Source organism: Sturnus vulgaris, chromosome 3 (genome assembly GCF_052056855.1).
Source record: "Sturnus vulgaris isolate bStuVul1 chromosome 3, bStuVul1.hap1, whole genome shotgun sequence".
NCBI lineage: Eukaryota > Metazoa > Chordata > Aves > Passeriformes > Sturnidae > Sturnus > Sturnus vulgaris.
In genome coordinates this window covers 66,038,931-66,058,053 of record NC_142245.1, presented here as the reverse complement: position 1 = coordinate 66,058,053, position 19,123 = coordinate 66,038,931, and the positions used below count along the sequence as shown (strand labels likewise).

The 19,123-nt window shown below is 37.2% G+C and overlaps 1 protein-coding gene across 1 annotated transcript in view; it reads right to left on the bottom strand.

Moving 5' to 3' along the window:
* MAN1A1 (mannosidase alpha class 1A member 1) overlaps positions 1-19,123 on the bottom strand; it is a 140,165-nt gene that overhangs the window by 96,312 nt on the left and 24,730 nt on the right. Inside the window, exon 2 of the mRNA XM_014876686.2 lies at positions 7,258-7,354. Within this exon, the coding sequence (XP_014732172.1) occupies positions 7,258-7,354 (97 nt within the window). The remainder of the gene's footprint in view (positions 1-7,257; positions 7,355-19,123) is intronic.

Here is a 19,123-nt window from a genome sequence, read left to right as displayed (position 1 = left end):
TACTAAGTCAGAAGAAAAAGAGGAGAAAACTTAATGAGAAATCGCCCTTGGAGTCACCTACTTACTATGATTTTTTTTCCTGAGTCTGGCCTATATGGCCTGCTTAAAGCAGAGACAGAAAAAAAATTCCTAGAATCTAAAGTAGATCTTACTTTATTTACTTCTTCTATTATTCTGAAGGCTCAAAAATATGGAATAAAACCATTAATGGGACCATTAGTCAAGTTTGTCTCAAACAGCTGTACTTCCGAGTTCTTGATGAAAGATAAAAGAACGGAGAAAGGGTCAGTTTAGAGGCCAGAATCATGACTTGTGAACAACTGCAGTTTATGCTAAGTGAGCCAACAGGATAACTTAAACTTGAGAGTAGTATGGAAATTGTGATGCTGAACAGTTCATTAATAACCAGTCAGACAAACCAGTGGTGGGGGTAGGGGAAGGAGTGCAAAGAAATTAAATGAACATTTCTTATTATTGGAGAAGACCAAATATTTCATAAGCCTATATAAACTATGCTTCTCAAGCACAGCACATAAATTATTAAATAGTTATCACTGTTGTTTGTTCCTACACAATATTCCCAAGGAATTACACAGCAGTCATGGTCTACAAGAAGCAAAGATTATTGCTAGGCAATTACAGTACACACTCACGACACAGAATATTTGGACAAGAGGACTGTTTTCCTATACACCTACAGTACTGCTATAAATTTGACTAACAGTGAGCACCATGTTACAGAGTGCCAGCAAAGTTGCAGCCACCATGGTAGAGTTTCATAGCTGCCCTAGGTAGGAGGAAGATATCACAATATTTGGATAAAATTCATAGACCTCAGGTAAATACAGATATATTTTGCAGATAATTTAAAGAAATATATATATATATACACTTGAGGTAGAGAAAATGAACTTGAAACTCATAAAACATATGCTCAGAGGGAGTAATTTTGATGATAAAAGAGATAACCAGATGTACAAGCCTACCAAAATGAAGAATTATTAATCTCTACCAAAACCTCCAGACCAAGTATTCATGTATGCTCCATTTTACTTCTACTGTTAACCTTTTACTTTTATCTCTCCTCTTTACTGACAGCATAATTTACTCCAAGGGAGTAATAGAAAAAAAAATAAAATATAAAAACATAGACATGATATGATTAACATATTTTGCACATAAAATAGCCTACTATTAACTGAAAAGAATGCAAAATATATCAGTCAACATTAAATTTCCAGTAGACTATCGAGAAACATCTACACAACTTCCTTAAAATCTTAAGAACACTTCAGAACATCTACAGAACACTTAAAATCTTAAGCAATGATCTGGAAGAAAACAAAAAAGAACATATTGCTAACAAGATTTGTGGACTATTAACCACAATGGCTTATTACCCAGCATTTCAGAATAGTATGATGTAAAACACAGGTAGCCTACATCTCCTCTGGATAATGCAAAGTCGGCCCATTTAAACTGCATGCTTTTTAATATGTGCCAGTGTATGTGCATGCAAATAAAAAAAAAGAAGAGATTTAATTAGAGAATGGAGTACCATCTCAGGATTAGGCAGCAAGAGCAGAATAAGAGTGATCAGAGGATGAATAACTTTGTAGGAGTTTCCAGAATGCCACTGCAGGGGAACTGCTCTGGATGTGAATGACAACCTTATTAGCACAGCTCTGTGACTGAGCTTATATGGCCATATGGTTTAAGAACCACAGCTGGCTCATGGCCAAACCCTTTGGAGCATGTGCCAAAATAAGTTCTCACTTGTCTAGCCCAGGCTTTTAGACATGGCCAAAAGAGTCTGAAATAGAATACTTCAGAATCAATGCAGGTTGGTGCACTTAATTAATAGTTTACAATTTCCTCCCATCCCTTGCACACTGAGCCGGGCATTCAAGAATACATATAGGTTTGACTAAAGTAACATTTTGATTTGAGCTGTAGGTTTCTCAGAGCATTGCTTCAAAAGCTGACTCATATCTTAGAACAGTGTTTTCCTTTATTTAAAGTTCACTGAAAAGGTTCCTATGCAATATCATTAGCAATTTAAAGTGTCAAGAGTGATTAATTATTAAAGTGTGCTATGCCAAAACATGAAACTCTTGACTCAAGTACTGGCAAACCCTCAGCAATATTAACACTTTTAATTTCAGTGACTATTAGCACCTGGTAAGAGTGGGGAAAGAAAAATCCATTCAATTTTTAACAAATCTAGCTTTTCGTACGTGTAACATGAAACAATATAGCGATATTTCTAGAATGCTCTTCTAAATCTCCGGTATTTTATACATCTGTGCATTTCAGAGTCAGCTCTGGTCTTTGAATTTGATAAAGCTCAAATAATTTTTCCTTCACTGCTTATCTCTGTGCTTCCTGCAGAAGCCTTTGGCATCCACCACACCTCTGGCACTGTGCAGCTCAGCTATATGTTTTGTTATGAACCACCTCCTTTTGTTTGAACATGCTGCCTAGTAATTTGCTATCTCCACCCTTCCTTACAAAGGATATCACTCCCCACAAGGAACAATAAATCCTTGTTCATTGCATATGCCACTATGCCACTTTTTACCTCCACATATTTTTCTGGAAAGTTGTCAAGCTTTACTACTTGCTATGAACTCAAGTCTGCCCGTTCTGTGTATTAATTCAGAATTATACCTCCCGTTTCACTAAGTGCCAGTTTAAATTAGGAACCTTTTCTATTTCTAAGTGCAATTATTGCCTGTTGGGAAATTCTTCTGGGTTTGTGGAAGTGTTTGCAGCTTGCAATTGTCAAAGATACCCCAGGTAACTTATTTGCACTGTCAAATTTCACTCTGGTCATTTGATTTTCCAGCATTGGGATGAGTAATTTGAGAGTGTGGCTTCAGCAGCAACCGATTCTGGTGAGACGCCAGTAATAAGCCTGAAAAATGCTTTTTGGAAATCTAAAAAGACAATACACTTGTCTTTGTCATGCAACATGACCTCTTCTCAAAAATGCTGTGTTGAGTAATTCATCCACGTATCTGTTAATGTTATTCTTTATACAACTTCATTTAGCTGAGATAGATGTCAGGCTTGCTTCCAAAATTAAAACCACATACTAAAACACAAAATTTCAAGGAATACAGCAGGAACAGTGAAGACGAACAAGATTGGGGTGGGGGAAAGATTTTGAATCCTTTTAATTTAAATTAATATACTGTTTAAACACATGCAGAATTAATTGCCTAGGCTATAGTAATAAACTTAGAGTTTGAAAAGACACATTGCTATACACTGCCAAGACAGTTTTGGATATAAATTTTGGCAGGCTTTAAAAATATTCACACACCTCAACACTCCATAAAAGAAATGACAAAAAACAGTTCAAAGTGGGAGGATCAGGATCTTACTAAATTATAGGACTTTGAGGTTTGCTGATTGTGAGTATTTATTAAATGCCTCCCTTTTTGCCTCCAGAAATGGTCCTTTTTCACTTGCAGAGATTAATTATACTATGCCCACAAGTTACAATATAAAACTGGCAATACTGCACATGAAACACAGCTTCAGATAATTAAAAAAGCCCTTTAGTTACAGTCACTTAAGTGCAGAAAACACTTCTAGAAAGAGCTCTCTGCTAGTGCAGCAACACTCATTAGTTTTAAAACTAGTTCAGAAGGCTTAGAGAGGAATAGCTCCTAGCTTGAGGGGTTGGTGGTGGAGTGCTATGAAAACAAGGCAAAATTGTGATTTTGCCACTTTCGCAGTAAGAAGGTAGATTAATAAATCTCTGCTTTAGCTAACATTGTTAACAGTAAACTGAAACACACAGGTTAAAGGGCCTACTTTCTACTAGTAATACTAGGAATACTACTACTAGGAATACTTAGAGAAGAATTAGTACTCATGGAAGAAGTCATGCTAGGAGATATGCCCTCTTTTGCTAATGGACAGATATGGTGCAAACAGATGCTGAGCTATCCTAATTTATTCAATTAATCTAGAAACAATTGTACACCTCATGGAATTAAACCAATAAGAATATTTCTGTCTTTTCAAATAGCTGCCACAACATGGCAAATGCAAAGGAAATAAAAACATTGCAGGGATGTGCTGAAAAGACATTGCCAATCGTCAGAGGCATGTATGTGGCACCAGCTTCAAGGAGAAATGTTTCAGTTCACACATGTTTCAGTGCTTCTCTAAAGGTATGTTATTCTTGGTGTGCACATGTGAGAGAAAGCAACTTCTGCTCATAACATTAATATATCTACAGTCTGCCAGTCTAAAGACTTTCTCAACTTATTACACACACCCTTCCACACACACTGCCTGCAGAATACCAGCAAGATCAAGGCAGTTCCTTGACTTCACAATTTGTTTTCATGGCCTGAGTTTGGGACAAAAAAATGTCATTTCCAAGTTCAGCAAGAAGTCCTCAGCCTATAGAATAGCCCTACTACTAGTGAGTAGTACAAGGTGCTAAAGCAAGGTTCTTTTCCTTCCCCCAAAATTAGAACCACCAGTTGTCCCTACCCTTTCTCCCAACAACACCCCACTGGCCATTTTCCTCTTCTCTTAGCCTAGCTATAGTGTCTGTATTTCATGATGATATTTCCTAAGCCACATCTATGTGTAATTACACCTCTCAAAAGCCATCTTGTTTTTGTCCTTCTGAGGAATGGAGCATGACAGTTATGACTTGCCTTCAAGACACAACAGTCATTATAATCTACCTGCAAAATGGAGATAGAAAGGAACCATGCATTTATACTTTCAAAATAAGTTTAGAAGCAGTATCACTTGAAAACAACTCTCCTCTTCTGTGCCAGGAGAGTTGTATTGTAACTTATATAACATAAAGCACCACACAGCACTGGACTCTGCTGTTCCTCACAGTGAGAAAGTAAAAAGTCTTTATCCCAGAGCAGACACTCCCTGTCCATGCAAAGCAACGTAAATGCAACAATTAATTCAAAGGAGGAGAAGTGTTTAAAATCAAACAGTGCCTAACAAAATACGCTGTATTTTACCGATACTAAGACAACACAAAACTTGTATTTTTAGAACAATTGAGACCTGGCAGCAAGAAGAGAGTCTTGGCAAATTGGAGATAGTTATGGATGATAGTGAACAGAAGGTCTTGATTTCTGAAGGATGGGAGGAAATTCACAGGACACAGAGCTGAAGGTAACCTATTCTCCACTGATCCAATTCAGAATTACTTTGAATTAGTCAAACATTTGCAATTTTTACAAATTTTTTTTAAAATAAGAAACAAGGAAGATAAGGAAACTTTTCCATCCTTTCGTGAAGGAAAGAAACCCAACATACAAACAGGTCACCCTTTCATTGTTTTATGAAAAAAGCATAAAACATTTGTTGAATTCAAACGTGAAGGTACAAATCAGATCTAATCATCTGAGGACACTTACAGAAGCAAGATTTTGTTCATAGCTCTCAGAGAACCATGAAAAGAACAAAAGGCAATTATGGGCTCAGGCAAGGGTAACTTATGAGGCAGACCTGCTTGCAGATATGCTGCTCTTCAGTATTCTGTAAAGCAATTCAGCAGAAATAAACCTAATGTTTATTTTGATTTGCACCAAGATCAATAAGATTGAAGATGTTTTTAAGGAGAACTCCTCAGCAATAAGATCTTATACCAGATGATCAGGATGAGAAACTGATCTGCATTTAGACTGACTCTGGCTCTTACTCCTTTAAATGCAGTATTATTTTTCAATTCAACACTTGTCCTGTTTCACAGAGAATTGTACCTGAAGTGACTTTAACTTATGCAACATCCACAGAACTCCTGCTTAAGATTTTCACAATACATCTACAGCTTGTTCTGCGTTGCAAATTCATGAAATATTTTTATTAAATAAAACATTAGAAATTTTTATACTACTTCTGATTTCAAATGAAACTACTTTAAGCGTTTTTATTTTCGAGATTCATGCCATTTTGTTGTACTGCAAGAAAACAGAATTCCATTACATAGTTCCTCAAATAGATTAAATTGCACAACTATCATTCTCCTGAAGACAATAAATAATTTTTATTTTTAGAGAAGAGAAGGAAATAGAAACATGACAACTCAACCTTGAAGTTAATTCAAACTACTCTGCTTCCAAGAACTCAAAAATAATTCCAATAACTAACTAGATAATAATTACTTATTAACATTTTTGATGTTACCTTGGGGTAGCCAAGCAGTGCAGCAAGATCAATGTAGATGTTGTATTTTGCAAATTATTTTTGTAATCACAACTGCTGTCTCTAAGCAACCTCCAAATATAGTTGGGGATTTGATAAGTGCTCTATTTAGGCTGTTTTAGGAAATGTTTCCACTTCAAGTTATCTTTTGCAAACATTCAACAAAGTAACTTCCTCTTAAAATCAAAATAATGTATTGATTTTGTATCAGCTATAGAAATTAGTAATTTTTCATGTTTCTGTTTAGAAAACAAGCTATTTTTTGGAAAACAAGCTATTTGAATAGAAAAGTTGGTGTCAAACAGTTTAATTCTTCATTTTTCTGCAAAACTGAAGATGATGACAGTTCACAGGGACTGTTTTCTTATGCTTCCTCGGAATGCTGTTTCTCTTCAGCTACTATTTAACCAGCTACAAGTCCTACTTGGACACTGAGGAAGTCTTGCTTCATTACACTGGATTTCTACAGTGTGCCTCTCCTACTAGAACTTTTCAGTCCCATATTTGTTCTACACTGATAACAACTTGTCCTTTATTTAACATCTCCTGTGCAGTTTTTAGAGGTACAAACAACAGTTCTATTAATGAAAAAGAAAGCCTGATAAGGGAGTCTGTTACAAAGTTATAAGAAATGGAAATAAATTCCTAAGAACTGCACACAGCTTCAGCTACCTTTGTGACTGTAGAGAGAATTGCTTGTTCCTTGTAAAGGATTTCTCCTCTTCTCCACCCTATTCCCCTTACTTCCCTGCTTACTGAATGTGGCATCAATGATTTCCATAGTAAATGTTTAAGACAGGACAGTATTTATTGGAGCAAAACTATATTTTTATCATGCAGCAATGCCATGCTCCATTTATTCTCATTCAGACACTAATCTATAAAAGTCACAGAAAGCACCTTCATTTACTGTTACTTTTTATACATAACAGAAGCAAGAAATATCATGCTGCATGACAGGGACAAGAAAGAAAACATGTTTATCACTTATAAGCTTTTCAGCTGATTTACTGTTTTATGCTAACGTCACTAAGCACAAAAATACACTCTACTCACCAAATAAATTGCTTGAATGTCCTTGCTTAGATATGGGTTTCAGTTCATTTAATCCCCATGCGTAACGCTTATAATTATCCCAGGCATGCTTCATCATCTGTAGGGAAACGAAAGCAGGATTATAATGTTGATTTAGCAAGAAGCCACAGCAAACACCAACTTGAGAATATTCTCAATATTAAAAACATTTAACTCAATTCTTAACCAAATTCCTGCTGTATGCACTAGAGCTATGAAATATTCAATAAAGAATAACAGTGGCACTGTTTTCCAGGTGGCAGTGGGACCATTGCTCTAAAAATTACATTATTGTTCTCTCCACTTCTGTTACCTGCAAACCTATGGTCAAGACACACTCAAAAATAAGTAATTTTTAGGAAGGGAATTCACTGTGTCATATATCAATTCGATTGAGATTTTATTTCCCTTCAGCATATACCTCAGAAACTGAGGGAAATAACATTTTTAAAGGAGGTTTTTTCCCTAAAACCTTTAGATTCTTTGAGGTGAAAATAAAGCTTACAGTAGTTTTCAGATTCTGGCAGAGACCTGCTTGCATAAAACTAGTTGGTTCAAGCTTAGCACAGCTAGTAACAGTACAAGCATGGTAAAGTGGGCAGGCAGAACACCTAGAAAATGTTTTGAGGTTTTTACAATACAATCTTTTACGACTATAAATGCACCTGTAAATGCTTTCACATGTCATTTTGCAGAAAGAGACGAAAACCTTTACAACTAAACATATCACCACCAAATCATATTTTGCATGAGAAGAGGTGCACCACAAATAAATATCGCTTTAGGAAACTGCCTTGCAGAGCCCAGCACAGCAGTGCTGTGGTAGGAGAAGGGGGCATCCACACCAGAAGCCAGGGGGGTGGGTTGACTCAAGAATAGCTCACACTCTCCACCATCATCACCAGACATATGTAGCCTGGACTGTCCTTTTCCAGGGTGCTCCAGGTGCATGTCCAGGAGCCCACCTGCCCCTCCCCATACATGCAGAGAGAATGCATACAGCTCTGCAGGCCTGGTGACAAACCACTGCCACTCCAGCAGGTCCAACACCTCCTCTTACCAACCACCACTTTTAACACCTGCTCAGCAAGAGTCTTCTTTAAAGGCCACCACAAGCAGCATGGCTTTATATAACAGAAAGAAAGATTTTGCTTCCTTGCTGTCCTTCCTCCCCTCTTCCACAAGGCAGAGTAGTGCTGGAAATGCCAGAGGTCATCTTCTAGACAAAAAGTGACAATTTCAGACCTTTTCAAAGATACTGCTTCAGGCTGTCAAATGACAACACTGCTCTGTCCTTGCTTTCAGACCTCTTCTTGAGGCCACATGTGTCAAGGATAATTCTGTTAAATAACAGTTACAATCCTAAATTTAAAAGAAGCAGCCTTGGGACATGCTGATAATAGCAATCCTGCACTTTCTCCCTTCCTCTTTCCTTTGCTCAAACCTCAGAGAAATTATGTCAATTAAAAATCTGCATTAAGCCATACTACAAAAAATGACAACAGATTTCCTAGAATACTGCTATACTTGCGAGAATAAACATTTCTCCACCATTAATGGGAGAAAAAATGCACTCCTATCCAGCAGGAAAATTTATGGATGTTAATCTACACTACAGGTCCAGCTTTAAAAATACAAAAATTGGCAATGGCAGTTAATATGTGAGCATTTTCAACCAAAAGATTAGCCTGGTGTCAGATCTCAGCTGAAAGGCAGCAGTTCAGAGGTCCTGTGGCAATGGTCTCAGGCCATGGATGGCAGTGATATGCCAAATGGCAGGAGTGTGTCCATTGCTTGACTTCATTGCAGAATGGCTTAGGAGCTCTCCCACGATGGGGCTTTTTGTCTCAAAGCAGAACTGGCAATAGCAGTCAACTGGCAGACTTTCTGACTATGGGGCTTTCCCAATCCCTGACTACAAAGATCAAGACTACATGAAACCAATCATTGGTCCACAGCGTATTTTCTAATTTACCAATTGAATTTTTCTGGTAATTTTGTCATTATACAAGAAATACTTATTCTGCCCCGACATCATATCCCAGATCTGCAAGCTCAGCTTTAGATATTAACGTACAAATTCTCAGAGATTTCAGGAGGTTAAATCCTATGCTTTGTCAAAGCTTATTTTCTCAAGCAATCACATCAGAATCTTTTCATTTGTTTAATCTTAATCAGGGCACACCACACAAAAGGCCCCTTTTTAAAATTTTTTTTTAATAAACTAAACTTGTAATTAGATGGCCTGACTCAAAGGGCCTAAAGATGTAGTATTATAACACCATTATAATTGCTCAAGTCACTATCAGCATTGTCCTTCCCTTTTTCCATCCTTTTTCTCCTAGCACATCTATGCTTCTCTTGCACGAGAAATGCAGTGGTCATCAATTCCCAAACTAAGTCAGTTCAGGAAACACAAACTTTTTCAAGTGACACTGTTGTTCTGAGGATCATTTTTGTCTTGTCTGATTCCCCAAGTCAGATTGTCATGAGTGTCAGAGCTACCAAGAGGGAAAGGCAGGAAGAGCTCCAGACTGGATCAGTCCAGCCACAACAGTCACAAAGTGTGTGATGCTACAAGATGTTCTAGATGCAATCATTTGCCTTTAGTTTTTCCCCATGGATTGACACCTCATTCATATTGTATCATAAATGTATGTGTGATTTGGTAGCAGAAACCACTCTGATTACCCTCTTGCTTATCAACCCCTAGCTAGTAAGAGAGGAAGATAACCCAGACATCTTCTAATAATATTTATTATTGTGGGACAATGAACATCAGATGGGTTGTTGGGTTGGTTTTTTTTACAAAAATTTCCTCCCATTCTGCTAACTACTCAGGTACATTTATCTAATTGCTTTCTAGGAAATTACAACGTGTGGATTCCACAAGCCAGCCAGACAAAAAAAAAACCAAAACACCACAACAAAACTCACAAACAAACAAACAATAAACCAAAAAGCACTGCTCCACCTAAACTTAAGGAAATGGTCCAGTAGGAAAAACCCTACCAGAATTTACTGAGCAGGAGATCAAATTAATCTCTTTTGGCTAATCAAAACATTCTTTAGAACTCTTCCAGAAAGCCTCGATTTAGACAAAACCCCTGAGGATAGTGAGTAAATTTACTCCTAAGAAAACGCACCTTTAGGACACCCTTGCTTAGGCATTTGGAGATTTATGGACATACTTGTAAGCAAAAGGCAGCTTCAAAAGCAGTCAGTGAGCCCTCTAGTGTTTCAAAAGAAATGAGTCATTCCAACTAGACACAACCGTGAATGGCTCTTTAGGAAAAAAAGTTATTAGCACTCAGTGTTACTGGGCAAAGAGCCTACAGATCTAGCAGCCAAAGAATCCTGCCTTAATCAACACTGCCTTGCTACACAAGAGACTTTGGACATCTAACCTATCAAGAAGTCTCAATTTCCAGGATTCCATACATCAGAAATACTCTACATTCTTTCCCCGCTGTGGAAATTACAAAACCGTATTAAGTTTCCCAGTACATGAACTTCCTATCTGTAAATAGCTTCATTTTCTGTGTAAGAATGAAAAGGTTTTAAAATATTGAGAAGCAATAGACCCAGCTCACCCAGGTAATTCTTTGCTTAGGCAAAACTCCGAGCACTGGTACTTTGGGAATTAATTTTAACAGGGTTGTTTTTTTTTTGAGAAATCCATCTATCTTTGCAGTTTTCACCTTTTTGTTTGCATGGGATACCACCAAATCATTATCGCCTGATTTTTTTTGTTTTGTTTAGTTTGTTTGTTTGGTTTTTGGTAATTCACAACGAGTCCTTTGATAATTTTGATCACAACTCTGACTACTTGTGCAAGTGCTATTGATCACTTGAAATTTCTAAAGATCACAGTTCCTGAGAACATCCGGTATATCAACACAACATTACTGATGTTAAAAAGAGAAATTCCCAAGGAGGGATACTCCAACAGCTTTTGACCAGATGATTCCTGATACTCTCAAAGTTCTCTACAGTATGACTAGTAAAATTATTTTAAATAATTCCATATTAGACTTCCAGGATGTTAATAGGCACAGTTACATTTGCATAGAAAAATTCCTCAGTCCTTCTAGTTTTATTGCATGCTAAAAAAATATATCACAGAATGGTTGGGATTGGAAAGGAGAGATAATCTGGAGATCAACCACTTCCAGCCCCCATGCTAAAGCAGGTTCACCTAAGTAGGTTGCACAAGATTCTGTCCAGGCGGGTTTTGAGTACCTCTAGAGAAGGAGAATCCACACCCAGCAGCTTGTTGCAGTGCTCTGACACTCTCACAGTAGAGATGTTTATTCCTCCCATTTAGGTGGAACTTCCTGTGTTTTAGTTTGTGCCCATTGCCACTTATCTTGTCGCTGAGAACCACTGAAAAGTCTGACCCCATCCTGACCTCAAGATATTTGTATGCACTGATAAAATCTCATCTCAGTTCTCTCTTCTTCAGGTTCAACAGGTCCTTAGCCTTTCCTCATACCAGAGAGATGCTCCAGTCTCCTCATCATTTTCATAGCCCTTTGCAAGACACTCTCCAGTAACTCCTTGTCTTTCTTGAACTGGGGAGCCCAGAAAGGTTCACTGAATCTCAAACACTACAAGAAGCTGACAGCTCCTTGTTCTATGAAAGCAGAAGGAAAAACCTTTCCTACAGCCATAAGATTGACCATGTAAAAGATGATAACGCACTCCTACTTGTTGGTATTTTAGTTACTGTCATCCTTCAAAGCACTCTAACACAACACCTAGAGAGGACATAAAACTCACCTGAAATTTGCAAAATACAGTTCTGTTGAAATGTTGACAGAAAACAAGAGTGATGCTGAATCAGCACAGTAATAGTGGTGTTTAGATGGAAACTACTGCAGTACCAGGTGGAGTGAAAATAATAACTTAATAAGGTTTATTTTTAGCAGTTACATGTAAGTGGGGGAGACGCCAAAGAGTATGTCAGGAAAAGAATTAAAGCACCTTTTAGAACTGAGATCTTAAGGGAGAAAAAGGATTAATTGCATGAAATAGTACCACCCTGACCTTCAACAGAGCCATTTAAATCTTGCCAAGACAGAGGAGGAAGGCAGAAAACTAAGGTACTGAAAGTTCAAGAAATGCAAAGACAAAAAATTCCCTCCCAAATCAAACCTAACCCCACAACAAAGCTCTGAAGAAAATGTAGCAGTTTATCTAGTTTCTATTAACTCCTACCCCTAGCTTAATTTTTTTCTTTCTCACTTTATACTGATCTTTCTACACATTTAAGTTATTCTCACCTTTTAAACTCACCAGAACTACATGTTCACTCAGACTAATCTCCCTGCACCTTCTCTCTTTGCTGCTGGAACTAAAATATCATTTTTCCACAGTATCAGCAAGGGTAAGGAAGTCCCTAGAATCAGTAAGAAACCTCAACAGGCATTCCACTTGAACTTTCCTCCTGTACAAATCAACTTGCATGGCTGAGAACTGTTCTGGGTCTGGTTGGGATGGAGTTAGCATCCATCACTGTGGCCCATATGGCATTTTGAATTGGTGCCTGAAATAATGCTGATAATACAACAGTGTTTTGGCTGCTGCTGAACAGCACTTGTAAAACAGCAAGGCTTTCTCTTTTTCCAGCTCCTGCCCCTTTTCCACTCTCCCTGAGAGGGAAAATGGAAGAGGTGGCTATAAGGTTGAGAGGGGGGACAGCTGGAAGAGCTGACTCCAGTAGGTCAAAGGGTTATTTCCTACCATGTAAACATCATGTTCAGCAACAAAAACTGGGGCAGAGGAAGAAAGAGCTGTTTTCCAAGGTGGCTGCTGTTCAGCAACTGGGCATCAGTCTGATAGCAGAAGGATATGCCTTTGCATCATTTGTCCCTCCCTGTTCCCTTCTTCTTTCACCTAATAAATGGTATTTATCTTGACCCACCAGGTCGCTTTCATTCTTCCTGTTCCCTCCTGCAGCTCACTTGGGCCAACAGCTGGGTGGATGCTTGGCTGCTGGCCCTGGTGAACCCACCACAGTGCAGGAAGTTTGTGACCACAACTGAACCTTCTGGTTTCTTTGCTCTGATGAAATATTACATCAACATGAGCAAAAATTCAAGTTTTAGAAAGCCTTATATTCTTTCTGTTCCCATTACTGTTAACCAACAAGCTAACCAAGAGTCAGTGAATCAGAATCATAGAAGGGTTAAGGTTGGAAGGGACTCGCTTAAGTAATCTTGCCCAAAGCCCATTGAAAGACCTGTTCTCAACTGTTTTCACAGTCACTGAGTAACTGAGTAACAACCAAATTGCAGCATAGCTGAAAAAATCATTATAAGAATTTATTATTAGCAAATGCAATACTACCTTTGATATTATTACCACCAATTAGGATTTCTCTGTGAAAAACTGTATGATCCACCCTCAGCTGATTCACTATCACTTTCCAAAAGCTATGCTGTATATATGAAAGCTTTGTTTAATACACTCTTACTGAATCTACTGATTACCACAGTGAGCAATTTTTGGAAATTGCACACAGCCTTTCTTTCTTTAGTTATCAAAAGTGTTGCATTTGTGTTTCATCATCTTCACAACGGTATTTAGTGTAACATTGCATTTTAAAGAAATACAAGTTATTAACCAAGTTTATTGAGCTTCTCTCAAATAATATGCATCTAGAAAACATGAAGTAATAGACGAATTTTCTCTTTATCTCAATGCATAACACTTTTTCTAGGATTAATAAGCACAACTACATTGCAAATTCATTTGACACTTTCCCTTGTTTCTGAGCATGATCTTTGTTATCTTTGTCAATATTCACTATTATTGCTTTGGTAGTGCTTTAAACCTTTTATTTCAGTATTTTGTTGCAGTTTTGCATGCAATCCTAACACATTCCAATGTCTTTTCCATCTGGAAATGTTTTGATCACTAATAAGTACCTTGACCTTTTTATTTATTTTTTTAGTAATTTTTATCAGTATTCACAGTGTGTTCAGGCTTGCTCTACAGTGGAAATCTAGGCAAAGATGTAAGGTGTTCTGTCGTAGTTACTCCTTTGCTGATTAACTCATGACCTTATCCAAGCAGACATGCAGATCTGACTAACAGTGATACACGTCTGCTTTAGGCTCTTTCAGTTACTCTGTCTACTGTTATGCTGGACTGCTGACAGAATTCACTGTCTGCAACTTTTCATAAGACAAAAACCAGAAGTTAACTTTTTCAGTGAACACCAAGATTCACTAGAAAACTAGTAAAAACTGCTTTATATCCAGATCCTTGTTTTCTGTAGGTAGAATTCTATCTCTGGTTTATTTTCAAACAAAAATTAGCAATTATAGCTGTCTGAATTTTATTTTAAGCTCTTTGTTTTCTGGTACTATTTCTTATTTCAGAAACAGAGCTGAAGAAATAAACTCAAATGTATAAAGGTTCATCTCAGTAGATACTGTTTATTTATTTTCTCTTGAATCTGACAGAAGAAGATACAAATGACAGACTCCCTTTCTCTATTGGCACCAGAAATCTGTTTTTCTCCTCCAAGACATGTAAAATAAATCCTGTCACTATGAACCTTCATGTAAATAATCACTTCTTATCTGTCAGCAGGAAGATTATTGCAAATCAGAGTTTGACAGATTTTTGGTGTTTATAACCTCATTTCCTAATGGCATTATCCTGAGTTAAAAGCAAACCACACAGTGTCAGTGTTTGTGTAGTAGTCACTGCCAAGGTGTCACCATTTCTAATTTAGCAGGTGGATGCTCTGAAGCCCTGGCAGGCTGGAGGAGTTCCTGTGAGTGCTTCCTGATGGGACTTCCACCCAGCCAAGAAGAGCCACAAAGGAGATTTTAGTATTAGTTAATGGGCCAGCAACAAGGATTCCCAGTCGCTGTTTTCCACTAAGCAGCAGACAAGGGTTTGGGGAACATTTAGGTGCTCTCAGCTTCCTTGTGCATTGTGATAGCAATGAAGGACTCCTAACAACTCACAGGTTCATCCAGCAGTGTTGCCCACAGTGTAGGGCACTGCCAGACACAGAGTGGGGGAAATACGTGTACCTCTTACCATGACAATTGAACTAAGGTAGGCAAACTGATTCACAGAATTTTCCAATAATATTAAACGTGCATATCATATCATGGAATACTTTATTTGGTTCTTTATTTAATGATCTGCATTAAAGGGGTATGCAAGCAAAATCCTACTACTTCTCAGCATTTACGTATCTTCCAAATAATTCATTTCTTGCCCACAAAGACAAATTAAAATAAAAAAATCTAGCATTTGCATAGAAAAAAGGAAGTAAGACAAAATAAAAATCTTAAGGCCTATTCTGAGAATTAATTCATCATTTGTATTGTAAAGAACTTCAAACTCCTCAAATGGAAAGCCTGACAGAAATGCTAAGTATTATTCCCTCATGTGTTAAGTTACAGATAAGCTTCTATTCTTATATTTCCTATTCCTCACAGTAGCTTGTAAGCCTCCTTAGGACTGCATTAAACTATCCAACTAATATTCATCATATGCTGCTCTGGGCATCATTTATTAACCAGGGACAGACTTTGCACAGCTCTTCATTCTGTTACTCATTTTAAAAGGAATCAATTATCCTATTAATTCTGTAACAAGAATTCTAATTAAAAGGTAACTAAAGAGAACAGGAAATTTGCAGGTAAGGTATTTTCTACACTTATTCTATTACTGCATATTTTATTTAATGCACAAGTACACAAGAAAAAAAGAGACAATTTCTTGAAAGAAATAACTAATAAGAAGAGCAGCCCTTATGCTTTGATGTCTACATAAAAAAAAATAATTTGAAAATGATGGCATGACATATGAAACTAGTCCATGATAACAAGGCACGTTTTACTCATTTGTCAAGCGTACCTCTCTTTGTTAAGAGTAATGTACTGCTAAAATTATGAATTTACTGGAAAAGCAGGAGATACCAGAGTGTTTTACTATTAGTTGCTGAGAGCTGGGCTACAGGGCATTAACTATTGAATTTTTCATTTTAGTAGAAGACACAAGAGTGGTAAGGCAGAGAAACCTGAAGGAAGATCTAAAGGAAGGAAGAGTTTACCTGCATACTTCATATATTAATATCATTCAGTCAGTATATTATATTAGGCAGTATCTACACCCTGCTTCTTACCTAGCCATCTGAGCAGTACAGCTACAAGAAACACAAACTATTTGGCATAGCACAGAAACATCCTATCTGAGACCTTGTCCTTGACTAATCAAAAACTAAGGCAAGAAAAATGTACGGCCCTTCCCACCAAGAGCACTGTCCTTGAACTTTCTGTAACCAAAAGTCTGTCTAATTTCAGCCAAATGAAATCATCTATTTCAGGGAAATAGAAAAAAAGTGTGGTTCAAAAATCTTACCCGTACAGTTACCCAAATAACATAACAACATTCATCCTACATTGAACTAGCCAGGGTAGATCAGTTTTAGCTCCGTTTTAGATTCATTCACTCAACTCCAGCTGTCTTCCACCAAAAGTATAGAAAATGAAATAGACATGCAAGAAAATGCTCTTTCCTTATCAAATAGAAGGCTTTGAACAATCTTTTTAATTTTTTTTTTGTTTCACCTCACAGGTAACCTAGGATTTGAGTATGTTCCATTGGCATTTAAATAGTTTTTCCTGAAAATATCTGCCGTGAAAGTATCAATTATGATATTGTTGAACTCCTTCTTCCTCCAACTCCTAGTTACTAGTGGGTGAACCAATCACACATTCCCACTAGCTACAAGACTAAGTGGAAAAAGAAAAGAAATTATAGTACTAAGGTGCAGTATTATGAAATTAAGCACAATTTAATAACTGAAAATGCTCTTTTTCAACTTATGCCACTTGTCATTTATGTATGTATACATAAACAAGATGAAAATCTTGAACTGTCCAAGCCACCCAGTTCCAAACAAAAGAGCAGTCTAAAGAAAAAGCCACACAGCCTCTACCTTACAACTTAGCAACTGTTACCAAGATTGGCTTTTCAGAAAAAAATGAAGCCTACAGCCTGTCACTCAAAACCACTACATTTCTCCAAGGCTGTCTTCTTCAACACTTAAACATAAAAAGTCAGATGGGCTCTTTAACAGACACACAGAAGTATTTCCTTATCACTAGCACAAGAGATAGATTATGTTTCTTCAGGCAACCTATTATTTCAGCAGTTTGCATACTTATTTTTTTCTTAAATCTCTGTGGTGGATAAATCAGTGATGCTCTATTGTTCTGTTTTTTTGTCTAAGGAGAGTCACTGTTGGCTATTTTTTTTAAGAACCAGATCACACAGATGTTTTGTGTTAATGAAACAGCTGTTAAAAGAGAAACATATCACATCATAAGGTAATGCGGACAAACTCAGATCATTGTTCATTACTGACAATAACCTGAAAGCAAGCTCAAATATTTTCACTTAAAACAGAAAAGCATTGGAGAGTTGCATAAAAAATTGCAGAATTAGTAGCAGCCTCTGAAGTTCATGCACAATTTGAATAATGTCTTTAAAGGGAAGGAAAAAAAAAGGCAATTTTTTGAAATACTACTATTATGAAGAACAGTGGTATACATAGACTCATCCCACTCAGTGTCATTTTTTTTTCTTGGTCTACTTATGACTTGCTACGGTTTCCAAGAACTCCCAAGCTGAACAAGCATGAACAGTTCAGCTCCTGCACCTGCATGATACAATCATGCTTTTGTTCTCTCTTTCCTACTATTCTTTAAGAAATTATTTGGTAAGGTTTGCTTCTAATTAGATTATAAATTATTCATGGCATGGACTGTATGTCTTACTTGTTTTAAGGTACCTGGCCCTCCATAACCACGCTGCTAGTGAAGTTCCCAATCTCAGTAGGGGCAATGCAAATAAAAAAATAAGCAGTACAATAATAAGCAGTGTTATGCAATACAACACAGTCACAGGAAGTGATTAACATCAAGGTGATTCAAGTGGCTGTTTCAGAGCATGATTAGCATACATGATTAACAAAAATGAAGTAAGATACCATCACGTATTTTGAACCTCAATCTCCCCTTATATGTTTCTATGTTTTATTCTGCTGCTAAAGTCAGTAACAAAGTTTTGGACACCTCATTATACGGAAATTGTGAGTATATCCAGGTCTATCCAGCATGACTTTTAAGACAGGAACAACAACTAAAAAAGCAACAGCAACCTTCCTGAAGTTTCTCCCCCTTGCAAAATTAGTCTACTTTCATCCCACAATCCTGCTTCCCTACCAGAGAATTGGTAGTGACAAGACAATATCATTGATGGTAAGAAGTTTTAGTGGTGAGACAAATGCCAGACTGTCATTGAAAGGCAAATTTTCAGATGTATTTTCTAAGAGCAATGTTTATTTAATCGTAATTTCCTTTATTCACTTATATTTGATTGAAGCAAGTATTTTAATTTTTTTTTAATTGTAATTTTTTTCTTAAGAAAAAAATGAAACAGTGATCTATGCATGATTAGTATATTTGGGGCCATTACCAACTTAAGGTAAATGGCTAATAACAGTAAGTAAAAACACAAACAAGCTACAAAAGCTACTAGTGTTTCCCAGTTAATGAGAAACTTAGAGAGCTTGATGCTGCCCCTGAATTCATGAGGTGCAGGGCACTTGAGTTTTCAAAAATGCTGATACTGACAGCATTTCACCCATCCTCATGCCATCAGCTTTGAAAAAAGCCAGCTCTTCCTTTCCCCTCCCTCTCCTCTCTCCAGTATCCAGTTAGAGAAGCTGAAGTACTTCACTACTAAAGCTCATTATTGTGGCCACGGTGAAGCTGCACTTTCCAAAGTCAGAGAGCCTGTTCACTGAGGA